The following is a 14,603-nucleotide window of genomic DNA, read 5'->3' as shown; positions in this document are numbered from 1 at the left end:
AAAATTCTTTCCAATGAAAAAAGAACTATCAAAATCGGACGAACCTGTGAAAAGTAATGCCTGGTCATACATGAAAAAAAAGAACTTATATATATACGGGTCGACTTGAGAACCTCCTCCGTTTTTTCGTCGGTTAAAAAACTAATCCTAATTACAAATACCAGAGATTGAGAGGTCTACACTGCCGTGGGCAGGTCAAAGGCAGTAACTGCATTTTTTTTTTTCTTTTTTCTTTTTCTTTTTTTTTTTTTTTTTTTTTTTGCATTTTGTCATCTATTGTACGTTAGCTTTGTTGTACAAACTAACTTATTTGGTTTCCGCTGAAAAAAATATATAACTCTAACATTTTCTTATTGTTAATACTACTGAATCCAACACACATTTCTTCAAATATCTCGAAAACTCATTTCTGCAGATACTGCCGCTTACCTGCCCACGGCAGTACACACGAGAGACATACAGGTCTGAAGCTCATTCATTGTGAGCTTTTTTTTTTTGTAATACCCAACTCAGAATCAAAAAATCTTGGAGTGAACAACTAATCACCCCCTCTCCCCCCCCCCTTAGGGTAGGAATTTTCCCCTCAAACTTATAGGGGAATTACTTCAGGCTATACCCTTTCCAATAAAAAAAGAATATCCAAAATCGGACTATTCTGTAAAAAGTTATGTGTGGTCATACATTAAAAAATATATATATATATACGTGTCGACTTGAGAACTTCCTCCGTTTTTTCGTCGGTTAAAAATAGTATGTCACCATCACTAAACTTCGCCCTATTTTTTCATACAAATCCTGAATATAAAAAATGTTTGACGACTGCCACTGAAAACTAACCCTAATCACAAGTACCAGAGATTGAGAGGTCTACACTGCCGTGTGCAGGTAAAGGGCTATAACTGCAATTTTATCTTTTTTTTTTTTTTTTTTTTTTGCATTTTGTCATCATTGTTTGTACGTTAGCTTTGTTGTACAAACTAACTTATTTGGTTTCCGCTAAAAAAAATATAATTCCAACATTTCCCAGTTGATAGTACTGAATCCAGCGCACAGTTCTTCAAATATCTCGAAAACTCATTTCTGCAGATACTGTCGTTTACCTGCTCAAGACAGTACACACGAGAGACATACAAGTCTGCATCTCATTCATCGTGAGTTTTTTTTTTTTTGTTATACCCAATTTAGCATCAAAAAATCTTAGAGTGAACTACTAATCGCCCCCCTTTCCCCACCCTTAGGGTAAGATTTTTTCCCTCAAATTTATATAGGAACAACTTCAGGCTATACCCTTTCCAATAAAAAAAAGAATATTCTAAATCGGACTATTCTGTAAAAAGTTATGTGTGGTCATATATAAAAAAATTTGTGAGTGAACAACAAATCTCCCCCTTTTCCCACCCTTAGGGTAGGAATTTTTTCCTCAAATTTATATGAGACCAACTTCAAGGTATAACCTTTTTAATAAAAAAAGAATTATCAAAATCGGACTATTTTGTAAAAAGTTATGTGTGGTCATACATTAAAAATCTGTGAGTGAACAACAAATCAACCCCCTTTTCCCACCCTTAGGGTAGGATTTTTTTTTCAAAATTTTTATGGGACCACCTTCGGGGTATACCCTTTCCAATAAAAAAAGAATTATCAAAATCAGACTGTTCTGTAAAAAGTTATGCGTGGTCATACATTAAAAAAAAAAAAAAAATATATACGTGTCGAATTGAGAACCTCCTCCGTTTTTTCGTCGGTTAAAAATGATTTTTCTTAAACATATACATGTGTGATGTCCAAATGGCGTTACGATCCTGACGCCGATAATTCTGTCCGTTTATTCATAATTTTTGATGATCCACTGTCTTCTAACCTCAATAAAAAAGGTTATTATAATGTTATCTTCTTTAATCCATTGGTATTTTGCATAATTAATACGTTACACATTGAACAATACATAAATTACAGTAGAAACATGGCTGGTTATGTTCGTAACAAAAGCCATTTTGCGCTAAAATCGCCAAGCAAACCTCCATTGGCGACAACACAGTATACGATAAGCTAAAGGTTACCAGAGGGGAATTCCAGTTTGATAAATGTAGTTTATCGTCAGCTGCACCTGTTTTGGCGACTTTATCACCTGCGCTAGCAATTTTTTTATTTTTAATTTTTTAGAGTTAAAAAAAAACCTTCTGCAGTTGATTTGTAAACAAATATCAGGTGGTAATTTTCATTCTATCTTGAGATTTGAGAGATAGTAAGCCTTTTGAATTAACAACATGTTTTGAAAAAGTGCTTTAAGCAATTTAATTAAGTTCTTTTATGGAATTTGTATTTATATGCTTTTTGAAGTCATTATTGATTTTTAATACCTATTTGCAAAAGGATTAATGCTCACAGGAGACTATGTCTCCTAGAAGTAGAACAAAAAGTGAGGTTCTGGTAGAAGTACATTCTAAGTTTGGAAAATATCTGCAGAAATGAAAGTTAATAATCCAGAGAAATACAAACGTTATTTAATAAAAGAAGCTACGAGTTTGTATAGTTATTTCCATGAAGCTTTTTTTTTTACCTTTCATCAACTTCTTCAAAATCTTTCCAAAACTTTATTATATGTAAAGAGCAGTATGTATAGCCATTCAAGTACTTCATTAATATCCTCTCTATTATTAAATTTCAAAATTGAAAAAGTAGTAAATAAAATTTTCATTGGAAAAATTAAAAATCAGATTAACAATTGTCAAAAATGGTGAAACTTACATTATGATGATGTCCAAAATCCGTTACCTACAGGACAACAATGTCCAAAATCTGTTACCTACAAACAGCTGATTTAATTTGCTAATTAACAATGTTTACAAATACCTGCTGTCTTTTCATGTTCATATATTGTGTTCTAGGTATGCATGCTGTAGAATAAAAGTAAAATTGATGTCAAATTTGACAATTTTTGAAATTGCTCAAAGTTAACTTTTTTGTTCCCACCTTTTGAGAACTGCCCATATCTTAATTATCACCCACTTCTAATTGGGATAGATGGAAAAAAATAGTTTCTATTGTTAGCAGATTTTATCTTCCTCTTTTAGCCATTTTAAATGCTCTTCTGTCCTATATATCACCGATGCTTCAATCATTTCACCATTTAACTGAGCGATGTATCCTTGGTAATGTACAGACTCATAGTTAACCCTGCAACCCCATATCTTCAAATTTATCCAATGCATCACTCTCAGATACCTAATTTTTCTTTAAATAGAATAACCATCTTAAGTGGTTTTGATGAAGAAGTGTCTGAGATAGTAATTTCAATCAATGAAATTACTTTGACTCAGTGCATCCAGTGAATACTAAGGATTTTCTCTAATATTGGTGCAATGTTGTTGAATTATGCATTAATCTCTTCTGATGATATGTATACTTAATGTACATTTCTGATTAATGAAGAAGCTAAAGATGCAAACTCTTGTGGCATACTGATCAACCCTATTGCAGCTTTTCTAGTAGAATGGACCTTTGGGTGCAATGATGGTCTGATTTGGTTGAGACCCCCCCCCCCCCCCTCCCCATCATACTACTTCCAGCTTTTACATTATGCCACACATTTTTTTTTTTTTTTTTAAATCTTACCAACTATGCTGTCTACAGCTCCTTTCCCATGGAACAAAGAAATTCCAGGTTAATTTATGTTGAATTTCTGTTCAAATAAATTTAAATTTTGTTAATATGTATCTTTGCTTAAATTATAAGCAGGGTCCATCTGAGAAAACTTGTATATTTTTAGTGCTTGGGTATTTGGTTTTAAGATATTCCAAAAGGTAACTTACAAATTTATGCACAGCAAGTTTAGTATGATTCAAAGTGTCAAAAATGATTGCAAAAGTTTGAGAGATTTCTTTGGAAATCCTCGCATGGGATGTGAAGATCGTAGCTTGGGCATGTGCCCAGTTTGCCAGATTAGATTTCATTCTGCTGTGAAATTGTTTCATTTTGAGATGTTTAAAATAAAGAAAAAACTATTCCTTATAAGTTCAGTGCTTCTAGAACAAAATTACTAAGTAACAAATTGGACCAATTGTGATGAATCAATTTCCAGTTTCACGGTTTAGAAAAAATGTTTTTATACAAATACAAATACAAAAGTGACGACCAGCAACAGGCTCTGGGCCCAGCTAGACTGGTCCTAGTCAATTTACAATCCCCAGTGAAGATCACTGGCCCTCTTAAAACTGTCTACTCCCTTGCTCATTACCACCTCTTCTGGTAAGCTGTTCCAAGGTTCCACTACCCTGCTAAAATAATAATTTTTCCTAATATCCATGCTAGCCTGAGATTTAAATAGCTTAAAACAATGACCCCTTGTCCTGTTTTCAGTGCTAAACTTCAGTCCCGTAACATCTTTCGTTTTAATAAATTTAAACAGCTGAATCATGTCCCCTCGGTCTCTTCTTTGCTCAAGACTGTACATTTTAAGCCTTCTAAGCCTGGAATCATAATCTAAGTGGGAAAGTCCTCTTATTAGCCTTGTAGCCCGCCTTTGAACCCTTTCGAATACATTAATGTCTTTCTTAAGATAAGGAGACCAAAACTGAACAGCATACTCCAAATGGGGTCTTACCAAACTTCTATATAAGGGCAGAAGAACTTCTTTAGAATTGTTTGAAATAGATCTATTGATAAACCCAAGCATCTTATTGGCTTTGTTGCTAGCAATACTGCACTGTTGGCTAAACTTTAAATCCTGACTTATTAAGACCCCCAGATCAGTAACTTTGTCTGCCTGACTAATGACTGAACCTTGCAAATAATAACTTGTACGCTTATTTCCATGCCCTAAAACATTTCCCAACATTAACAGCCATACCCTATTTATCAGCCCACTCCGTAATATGATCTAAATCCTCTTGCAGCTGATTTGCTTGTTCTTCATTTTCTAGTCCCCATAACTTTGACATCATCAGCAAAACAATTCATGTCCCCAGAAATATTTTTGTGAATATCGTTTATAAAGACAATGAACAAAACAGGCCCTAACACTGATCCTTGAGGAACCCCGCTTAAGACCTCACTCCAATTAGAATAATTTCCCCTTACAACTACGCTTTGTTTCCTTCCGGTCAGCCAATTTTTTACCCAAATGAAAGTTTTCCCTCCTATTCCTATATCAGCCAATTTGCTAAGTAAGAATAACCAATAACCATTAATAAAGACATTTTTAATGACTAAAGTGTAAAGAAATATCATTATTGTTGTCCTTTATCCCCTCTATTTTAAATCAGAGAAATTCTGTAATCAGAACGAGGTAATAATTTAAAAAATCTTGGTGTCAGACGTAATTAATTTCTTACGTCTGACACCATAAAATAACAAAAAACTTAATTTTTGAATTTTGTTTGGATTGCACATTTTCAATGGTAACTGATGTTTTGTTTTGCAGGTAAAATGTTTTGTAAAATAATATTCCATATACAGCACAAACTTTTAGGCAATTTAGTGTTGGACATAATTTTATCAAAGTGCCTGCTATAAATAAGCTTTTAAAGACAAACATATTTTATTTAGGTCTAATTTTTTGTGCTACATTTGTTCTAAAATGTTGTGGAATGCAGCTGAATCAGTTACAATTTGAAAAATATTGCAACTATAGTTTGAAAACCCAATTCCAACAAGATATCAAAAAATCCATTATGGCCATACCTTTTTACTGTTGTTCAAAGGTTTGTAACTCTTACAAACATAAACTTTTGTAATAATGTTTATTATTTTCATATGATTCAACTCATAAGCTTCAAAATGATACCTAATTTGTGAGAAAAAAAGGATTTTGAAAAAATGGTCATCAGTTCCCCATTTCCGTGGAATTGCCCTTCTATTGTTTTTTTTATCAAAAATATTTTTATTTTATTCGTTTCAGTGTATAAATGTATTTCAGAAATATAATGTTACTGTCACAAAACATCACCATATTTTCACTTATAAAGGCTTCATACTAAAAAAAAAAAGAAACTCTATACCTGCCTAAATCTTGAAGCAATTGGCACTAAAAATTCTTGTTCTTCTCTATAACTTATTTATTTGTTTAGTTATGTATTTATTTGTTCTATATTATATGTTTATTTGTTTTATGTTGTATTATGAAAAACGTCAAATTCTGAAATTTCCCTATCATTAGTATGGCATATAAAATGCATTTCTTTTTTTTCAAAATGCATATTTCTGCTGATACTGCACTTTACCCCCCCCCCCCCCATGGCAGATTAGGATGGATAGAAGTAGGAATGTTGTCCAATTAAATTTTTAGTTTTAATTTACTGTGTTATATTGATCATTGAGCTTTGTTTTTTCAATCTAAACACTAAACAACTTAAGTTAGTGACAATATCCACTTATATATTAATGTAGCCAATGATCGAGTTACACGCAAGTTTTAAGAATGAAACTTGTGCTACAACATGATAATTTGATATTATGTTTTGGTAATGTTTAACATGCAGGGAAAGGCTTTATTGTGACAAGGCTGAACTCAATCTGGTAACTTAACTGTTTTGCTGGTAAGACTGTGTCATTTCAGGGGAATGAAGAAACGAAAAAATGGTCAACAATGAACGCTACCTACTGGAGTTAAGGGTTAATCCACTTGAATTAGGGTTACAATTTCAACTATCAAAATATCACCAAACAGGCAATGGGTTTTGTTCAAATGTAGAATCAATTTTCACCCGTCATACCTTGACGGGCGACTTTCTAGTTGGATAATATTTATCATAAAATTGTAACACAAAAAGTTGTTTTGGTTATGTAGACCAAAGTACCCTACACCCAGGACACGTTGGTCCAACTTTTTGTGTCAAGTAATTCTTTTGTTTTCTTCTGGGAAATGTTAAATTGTTAGATTTTTGGACAATCACGCTTAAAAAAAATGTACAGGTAATATTTATTTATTGTAATATATATATTATTTTGTTGTTTAACCAGTGGCATAGCATGGGTGACACCTGGGGTGCTAATTTGTGGTATCCTCCCCCCTTACATCCAAAAAAAAAAGGTTTAATAGGTATTCTATGTACACATGAAATTCATATATAATTTTCAGAAACAATAACATTTGTGTTGTAGCTAAATTTTAAGTGGGCTAATGTACAAAAGACAAATTAAAACCATGAACGCTTTTTATATAACATGCCCTAGACACAAATAAGCTAGTCATCAAGAGGCCAAAAAAATAAGGGTGAGTATGAAATTGATGTCCCCTTAATTACTTGAAATGTATCTCAAACACAGGGAAATACTCGTAGTGGGGTTTAGTTTTTGGTACATGAGGAAGTCTCTACTAGGTTTAAGTATTGACAATATGAACCTAATCCTGATTAAAGGGTTCACTCAATGATGGAGGGGGGGGGGGGGTGGAATGAGGGAGTCCAGAAGTCTCCAGAAGTCGTCCCCAGAAATTCTTTAAATTTGAAGTCTTAAAAATGCATTTTAGCCTCATATTTTTCAAAAACTTGTTATTCCACTTAGGGTATCACCCCACCTCCACGGTAGTGACGCTACTGTTTTACTACAAACAAATTTCTCAAGTAACAGGCATATTTTACTCTTAGTTATTATATTTTGTAGCTTAACTGCATATAAATTTATCAGGAATGGTTTTGCTGTTAGTTTCACTGTTTGATCTGTAATGAATTGTGAATTAATATAATTTGAGGTTATTTATTAAATATTTTTCACTATTGTTTTCAGCATGGGATCTTGGTTGATTTTAAAGATTTGATACACTCTTCACAAGCTCCAAATATTTTTAGTGCCACAGAAATATGTAATTCTCAAGGAGATCTAGTAAGAATTAATATTATTAAATATTTTTATTAATGTTTTAGTTTAAAACATATCATTTGTTTAAAATGCTTCCAGTCATATTATATAGAGTTACTTTCAAGTTACAGTTTTGTTTTTATATTTTCAGAATTTATACTGTGTTGCTGAAATTGAAGATTTGGTGTTTGAAATCATAGTAACACAATTTAAAGGAAAAGAAAGGATTATCATTCCTTATATACTTAATGTTAACAGAATATCCGGTGGTGTAAGTTTTCATTTGAATTTGTTTTAATTTTATGCCTTTCATCTTGTTTTTACTTTTAGACCTTCACACTTATTTTATAACCTGTTTTAGATCCAAGTAATTTTTATAGCAATTAGAAGAACATTTCTTGATAGGAGTAATTATATTTTATAAAACACACAAAGAGCTTAAATCACTTCAGCTCTAAATTTTTCCTTTCCTAATGATGTTCACTATTTGATTTAATTACTACCTGTATGATCTACCTTAATCAAGGTTTGCACTAGCATGTGAGACTGCATGATTCCCACAACTTTTTGAAGTTCTGCTCAATGAAAATCCTTTTGAGTGCCATTCTTGCTGTTCACCATTAGTGGACACTTTAAAAAAAATCACGAAGTTCCTAATTTATTTTTTTTCTATTTTTTCTCTATATCTAATATATAGAAAAAAAAAAGTATTGCTTTTGTGCAAAATTTTGAATTTTGACAGATTTGTGTTTAGGTGTGCTGAGTCTATTTCGATCATTTTTGACAGATTAAAACGATACAAAATCGACATTTTAATTTGTGTCAAAATTAAAATGCACAGTCGCGATTAAAATATTTTGTTTTAAAAAGTCTTTCGATTTATTTGCAGAATTAAAACATTGATTTGTCTTGGAAAACTGCAATTTTTCATATGTATTTCAGTTGAGTCCGTTCATAAAAACTAGAATACAGTCAAACCTTCTTCTTAATTTGAACAAGCTTAAAATTAATTACTGCTTGGATGAACTGCATTTTTGATCCTCGTCCCATTGTGTTTTGTTTATTGTTCTTCAAATAAGATGAGCTACGATTAAGACAAATTGGTTTTAAATGCCCCTTTGAGTGTGTTTTAAAGTTCAACTATATCGTTAAAAAAATATTGGTTTTAGCAGATTACTTCTGTCATATTCCACTTCAATTTGATAACTAAATTCTTTTAACATTGACTTTTATGGCAAGAAGAAAAATAATTGAAATGCCTAAAATTAAATCATTGCTAACTTTAAGAGTAGTTGTTATGAGTTTCTTAGCAAAACTATTTTGTGGAACAAAAATATGAACTGGAAAAATAAAAAGTAGATATCCTTGAAATTCTATGCCGTAATAGGTTTATGGAATTAACTCGGAGCTGAAAATACTACAAAATGCTGTTAATGATTTCATTGTCTCACATTCACTAATCACAGTCGGATCTCAATAACTTGAAGCTTATAACTCAAATATGGTTCTTTATCTCAAAATCTTCATTGGGTCCCAAACTCTTGAGACTGTTGACAAAACCTCCCATAACTCGAACTACCAATAACTCAAACATTTTATCCGGTACCTTGGAACTTTTAGTTATTGAAAGTTGACTGTATATTAATTTAAATTTTGTTGTTTTTTTATGTAGTAGAGAATAAAATGTAAATGGTTTTAAAAAACACATATTTGCTTTTCTATTTTCCTTACAGCTTAATTTAAAAATCAATCATAAAATTGTAAAACAATAATCAGTTATGTTGCAAGAAAAATTCCTGTTTTTCCTGCACTTTCACTGTAACTGTGTTTGACTATGTTAGTAGAACTTATGATGTTTTTCAAGTTATGTTTGTTTTTAATATGCAAAAACAGCATATCCAATAAATCACTCACTGATCTTTCATTTTTATCTACACAGAGTTAATTTACATTCTAAACTTCAAGATAAACTTAGTTTTCATGATATTTTGTCAAAAGTAGACTTTTTTTCCTTGTTCTTCCCTTTTAATCTTATATATAATAATGTAAAGTTATATTTTTTAAATAATACTCATGGTCAACTAACTGCATGATCAGATTCCCCCCTCCCCCACCTTTTTTTTAAATATGCAAAATCTACCCTTTTTTTTTCTTTTGCTGTTTTTCATTTTAATTACTTTTAACTAGCTGCTTTACACTGCTAAACAGCTGCTTTGCACTGAAATATGTTAAATGAAATTCATTATAAATAATTAGTTGATAAAATTTCCTACATTTATGTATTTCTTAAAAGGTTAAAAGAATTTTTCCTCCACTATTTTTGTAATGGCTTATTTTTATATTGTATATATTTTGTTTAAAATGTTTTTTTTTTTTTCAGTTGAACATCATATGTGTACCTGAAGATTTGACATTTATAACTAGATTCACAGAACCTCCACTAATAGAATTATCTGCTGAGCTTCAAAAGTGTGATACAGTATGTACACATTTGAAATTTAACTCTTATCATAGATTTTTTGCTTTATTTGCAAAATTGGTAAACTGTTGCTTCTGGGAAAATTTGTTCCTAATTAGCGTACCTAATATACAGTTATATAGTACAAGTATGTTTATTTCTTTTAGTGTTATATTTGTTAACCTTTTTTATTTATGCAATGAAATCCTATCTATTCTTCTCCCTTCACTCAGGGGTCGAAGTAGTCCTATATATCCTATATTTCCTATATTTTCAAAAAAAGCATCAAAATCGTCCTATATTTCCTATATTTTTCAAAAATGTCTTATATTTCCTATATTCCCGTTTTTTACCCAATATATCTTTTTTTCTAATAAACTTTCTGACATCGGATTTTTTGTTGAAAATGTGTGCCCAAACGAATTTCAAATTAAACTCAACTGACTGAATCCTACGACAGGCATCTTCACTCATTGGCTACAGCAATGTGACGTCACTCTGTAGTGGGTGGAGTTTCGAGAACTAAATCTGAAGTTGGTTTTAGAATTTTGCGTTGGGGGGGGGGGCAACAGCCATTTGTTTTGTTTTCCATCATGGTTTTCGTTGGTATATTGGTATGTGTTGTGTTCAGTGCATTTTCTGATCGGAATGTTCTAATCTTCTTTTTGCAATCTTTTTTTTTTTTTTTTTTGTGGAATTTTGGATTGTGGAATGTTAGTTCCTTGTGATGTTAAAACGTAGTTTGTGGTAATAAGTGGAATTATAATGGCGAAATTGCATCGCTCAACAAAATTTCGTGTGGAGCGGTTGAATCAGGAGGACATTAATTGTACAAATTTTGGTGCATGGTGCACTAAAGGAAAAGATGATTTTACCGCTTTTTGCCATTTTTGCAACTGTTCAGTGCCCATAAGCAATAGTGGATTTTCGCAATTGAGGCTGCATGCTAAAACATTTAAGCATAAAGAAAACTCTAAAAAACGTCAGAAGGATCCTTCTCAAGCTCTGTTTGTTCTTAATACAAGTGGTAAAGGGTTCAGTTTAGATATAAAATCAAAGAGCAGTGGAATTAGTACTTGGGTCGTAAGTGGGAAAGAAAAAATAAAAATTTATCTTTGTTCAAATTTTGTTTAGTTATTTAGTCTGTAAAGTACACTTTTTTCAAAAATATTTCTTTCAACTACAGGAAGTCATTTCAGATGTAAGTTATAATTTTGTTTGAAATTTGTTTTAAATGAAATCATTGATAAGAATAACTAAATAATATATGATATGTATTTCTTTTTTCATAGCAAAATTATTCAAATAATGTGTCCTATATTTGTCCTATATTTTTGTGGAAAATGTCCTATATGTGACAAGTCGGTCACTTCTACCCCTGTTCACTCATTTTCTTGCATGGATTGTTTATTTTCATAATGTGTACAGCGTACACAACACATTGTCTTTGAATTCTGTTTGCGAAAACTATATGCTCTTTGAACCAAAAATACAGAAAAATACAAAGAAAAGGATGCAGAAAATTTCCTTTGCTTAATATTTCTCCAAAACATAAGTTTTTTTCTCTCAAATTCCCTAATCTTTATTTGTATCATATTAGAAGAATTGATACAAAGATTTGACTTTGTCCTCTTATCACCTAGCGCAAGGACAGATCCAGAAATCGTTTAAGGAGAGGGCGGTTGATATTTTAATTTACTTCTTACTACGTGTCTGATTTATACATGTTTTGGGGAGGGGGGGGGGGGGACTGTCACAGCATTTTTGTTTAAAACAATTAAATATTGAGTTTAGCAAGGAGGTCCCCAAACCTTTTTTTGTCACTGAAAGACATATTCTATTATTGCAGGGGAATGTTTCAAAAATCCTTCTCTCTCCTAAAGATATCGAAGGTCTTCTAATATTCTGCTTTTTGGAAACTGCAGTTTCAAAAAATTACCGGTGGAAAGTCTTTGAACATTCTTTCCTCTAACACTATCCGAGGTAAAGCAAGACAAAACAACGTAAAAAGAAGCACAAATTTGTAAATTACAGCAGACACGTGTTTCGGCGTTACAGGGAACGTCTTTTTCAATGCAAAAAATAATGAGCTTATGGATGAAAATGAGCTTTTGTCCGATGTCTTTTCATCCATTAGCTCATTATTTTTTGCATTGAAAAAGACGTTCCCTGTAACACCGAAACACGAGTCTGCTGTAATTTACAAATTTGTGCTTCTTCTTACGTTGTTTTGTCTTACTTTACTGTTCAGCACAAAGGTATTTATCTTACTATCCGAGGTGTCTACAATCGTGTCTTAAGGACTTAAATTTTTCAAAATGCCCAGAGGAAGGCCTGCAAACTATTTTTACTAACATTGGAAAAAATCATTTAAAATTGCCTTTTTGAAACTTCAATTCCAAAAATTTTCCGGTAGGTGGATCAAACCCCATTCCTTTCCTTAGTGTCATCAAAGATGACTTATGCTTGCATTTTAGGACTTCAATTCAATAAAATTGGAAGTGCAGGGTCCCTCAAGAGAGGGGCGATCGCCCCTCCCTTGTATCCGTCCTTGGTCTAGTGGCGCATGAGGCCACCAGCGTGTCATTCCATCCCAACTGATTTAATGCCTCCTCTCTAGCACTACCTCCCCAGCTTGGCCAATTGATATATAGGGCAACTTATTAATCTCATAGATAAAATGGCATAAATGTGTTCAATGTGCCTTGTTAATATCAGTTTTTCCAAATTAACTGATGCCAATTTATAAAAATTAAAAGGCTGGTTTAAAAAAATCAATTTTGTAAGTTCTCTCTTTTTTTTAGAAACTCAGTGAGCTTTTTCATCTTGGCATCAAATTTTCTCTTTTTAAAAAGCTTGTTTTTTTTTTTTGCCAAAATTTTCCTCAGTTTACTTACTTTAAAACTTATTCAGATCGGACATATTTGAATTTTAATTATTTCTTTAATTAACCAACACCATAGTAAATGTCTCACAATGAAATCATCAGCGAGAATTTGATGATATGCTTATGATCTACTGATATAAAAACTTCCTCCACTCTCAAATCTCTAAATCATTAAAGGAGGTTGTCATATGTAATAGAAATAGGTAAGGCTTAGATGAAAACTTGCTCAAGTTTTCACAAAGCCAAAATTTTGTTTCTAATTTTTTGACTTTTTATTCTGTTTCTTGTCACTTCATTTATCATATCTTAACTTTGTATGTTGTTATATCTTCTGTAACTCTCAAAAGCATCGAATTATGTTCATGTATATTTGTTGCAATCAACAGAGTAATATGGAATCAGGGTTCCAGGTTTGGAGACTGATGTCATCAAAGACCCATCTGGTACATGTAGTGGCATAGTTAGAGTGTTTGCCGCTTGGGCAGTTCCTCAATTTGCCGCTCTTTCATTGTGAAATAGCTAATACATAAAACTGTCAAAAGTGTTTAAATTAAAACTAGCAATTTAATTGAAGAAAATATAAGACTTAATTATTCTCTATATACTTTTTAAAGAAAAAGGGGGGGGGGGAAGGGCCTACACTTGGAAAAAATGGCTAAATTTAAGTCAAAAGCCACAATTTTAGTAAAGTTATTAGAAAGGGTGCATTGGATTTGCTCCTGATTTTTTTCAAAATTAGTCTCTTTTAGTATTTCTTCGATGACATTAAGGGATCGGTGGGCAACGAAAGGAAATTTTACAAAATTTTAAAATGCAGCTTAGGTTACTTAGAAAAAGTCAAGAAAATCGGGAATGATCTGATATTCAATGCGAAAATTTTAAGCTCTGAAATACGCAATTTTAGGCTATCTTTGGCAACTCAATTGCATGCGTATTCTAACACAGTTGTAGGCGTTAGGGGAGAGAGAGACACTGAGGTTTCTTATTGAAATGTTTTTAAAACTGAAATCAATTTTATGGGTATCTTTGGTGGTTTGGTTGAAAGGGGAAGATTCGGGTTCTTTCTTTGGAAGTCTCAAAAACACAGTTCTAGGCTGTCTTTGATGACATTGACAAGTTCACTAATGGCTTTAAAAATGTTGTTAAGCCAGGAGGTTCTCTCCTGAAAAATTTCCGTAATTGACATTGACTTTGGGTTTGTTTTATAATGTTAGGAGGAAGGGGAAATTTCCCTCTAGAAATTATTCTTAAGGCAGAAGTTCATTTTAGACTTATCTTTCAGAAGGAAGGGTTAGCGAGCTCTTTTACTCACCTCAAATTTTGGGCTATCTTTAGGGACGTTAAGAAATATGGGTAAAGAGTTCTTCCCTCAAAAATTTTTCAAAATTGAAGTTTTCAAAATGCAGTTTTAATCTTTGGAGACGTTACGTGAGAGGGGGAGGGTGATTAAGTTATCGCTCT

At 32.1% G+C, this 14,603-nt stretch overlaps 1 protein-coding gene across 1 annotated transcript in view; it reads left to right on the top strand.

Annotated features, from left to right (window-relative positions):
• Nucleotides 1-14,603, top strand: part of LOC129216466 (uncharacterized) — a 66,015-nt gene that overhangs the window by 16,851 nt on the left and 34,561 nt on the right. Inside the window, exons 2-4 of the mRNA XM_054850680.1 lie at nucleotides 7,726-7,821; nucleotides 7,949-8,068; nucleotides 10,178-10,276. Of these exons, the coding sequence (XP_054706655.1) occupies nucleotides 7,726-7,821; nucleotides 7,949-8,068; nucleotides 10,178-10,276 (315 nt within the window). The remainder of the gene's footprint in view (nucleotides 1-7,725; nucleotides 7,822-7,948; nucleotides 8,069-10,177; nucleotides 10,277-14,603) is intronic.

Source organism: Uloborus diversus, chromosome 2, assembly GCF_026930045.1.
Source record: "Uloborus diversus isolate 005 chromosome 2, Udiv.v.3.1, whole genome shotgun sequence".
Taxonomy (NCBI): domain Eukaryota; kingdom Metazoa; phylum Arthropoda; class Arachnida; order Araneae; family Uloboridae; genus Uloborus; species Uloborus diversus.
Note: the sequence above shows the minus strand (reverse complement) of the source record. Positions and strands in the feature narration are given on the sequence as shown.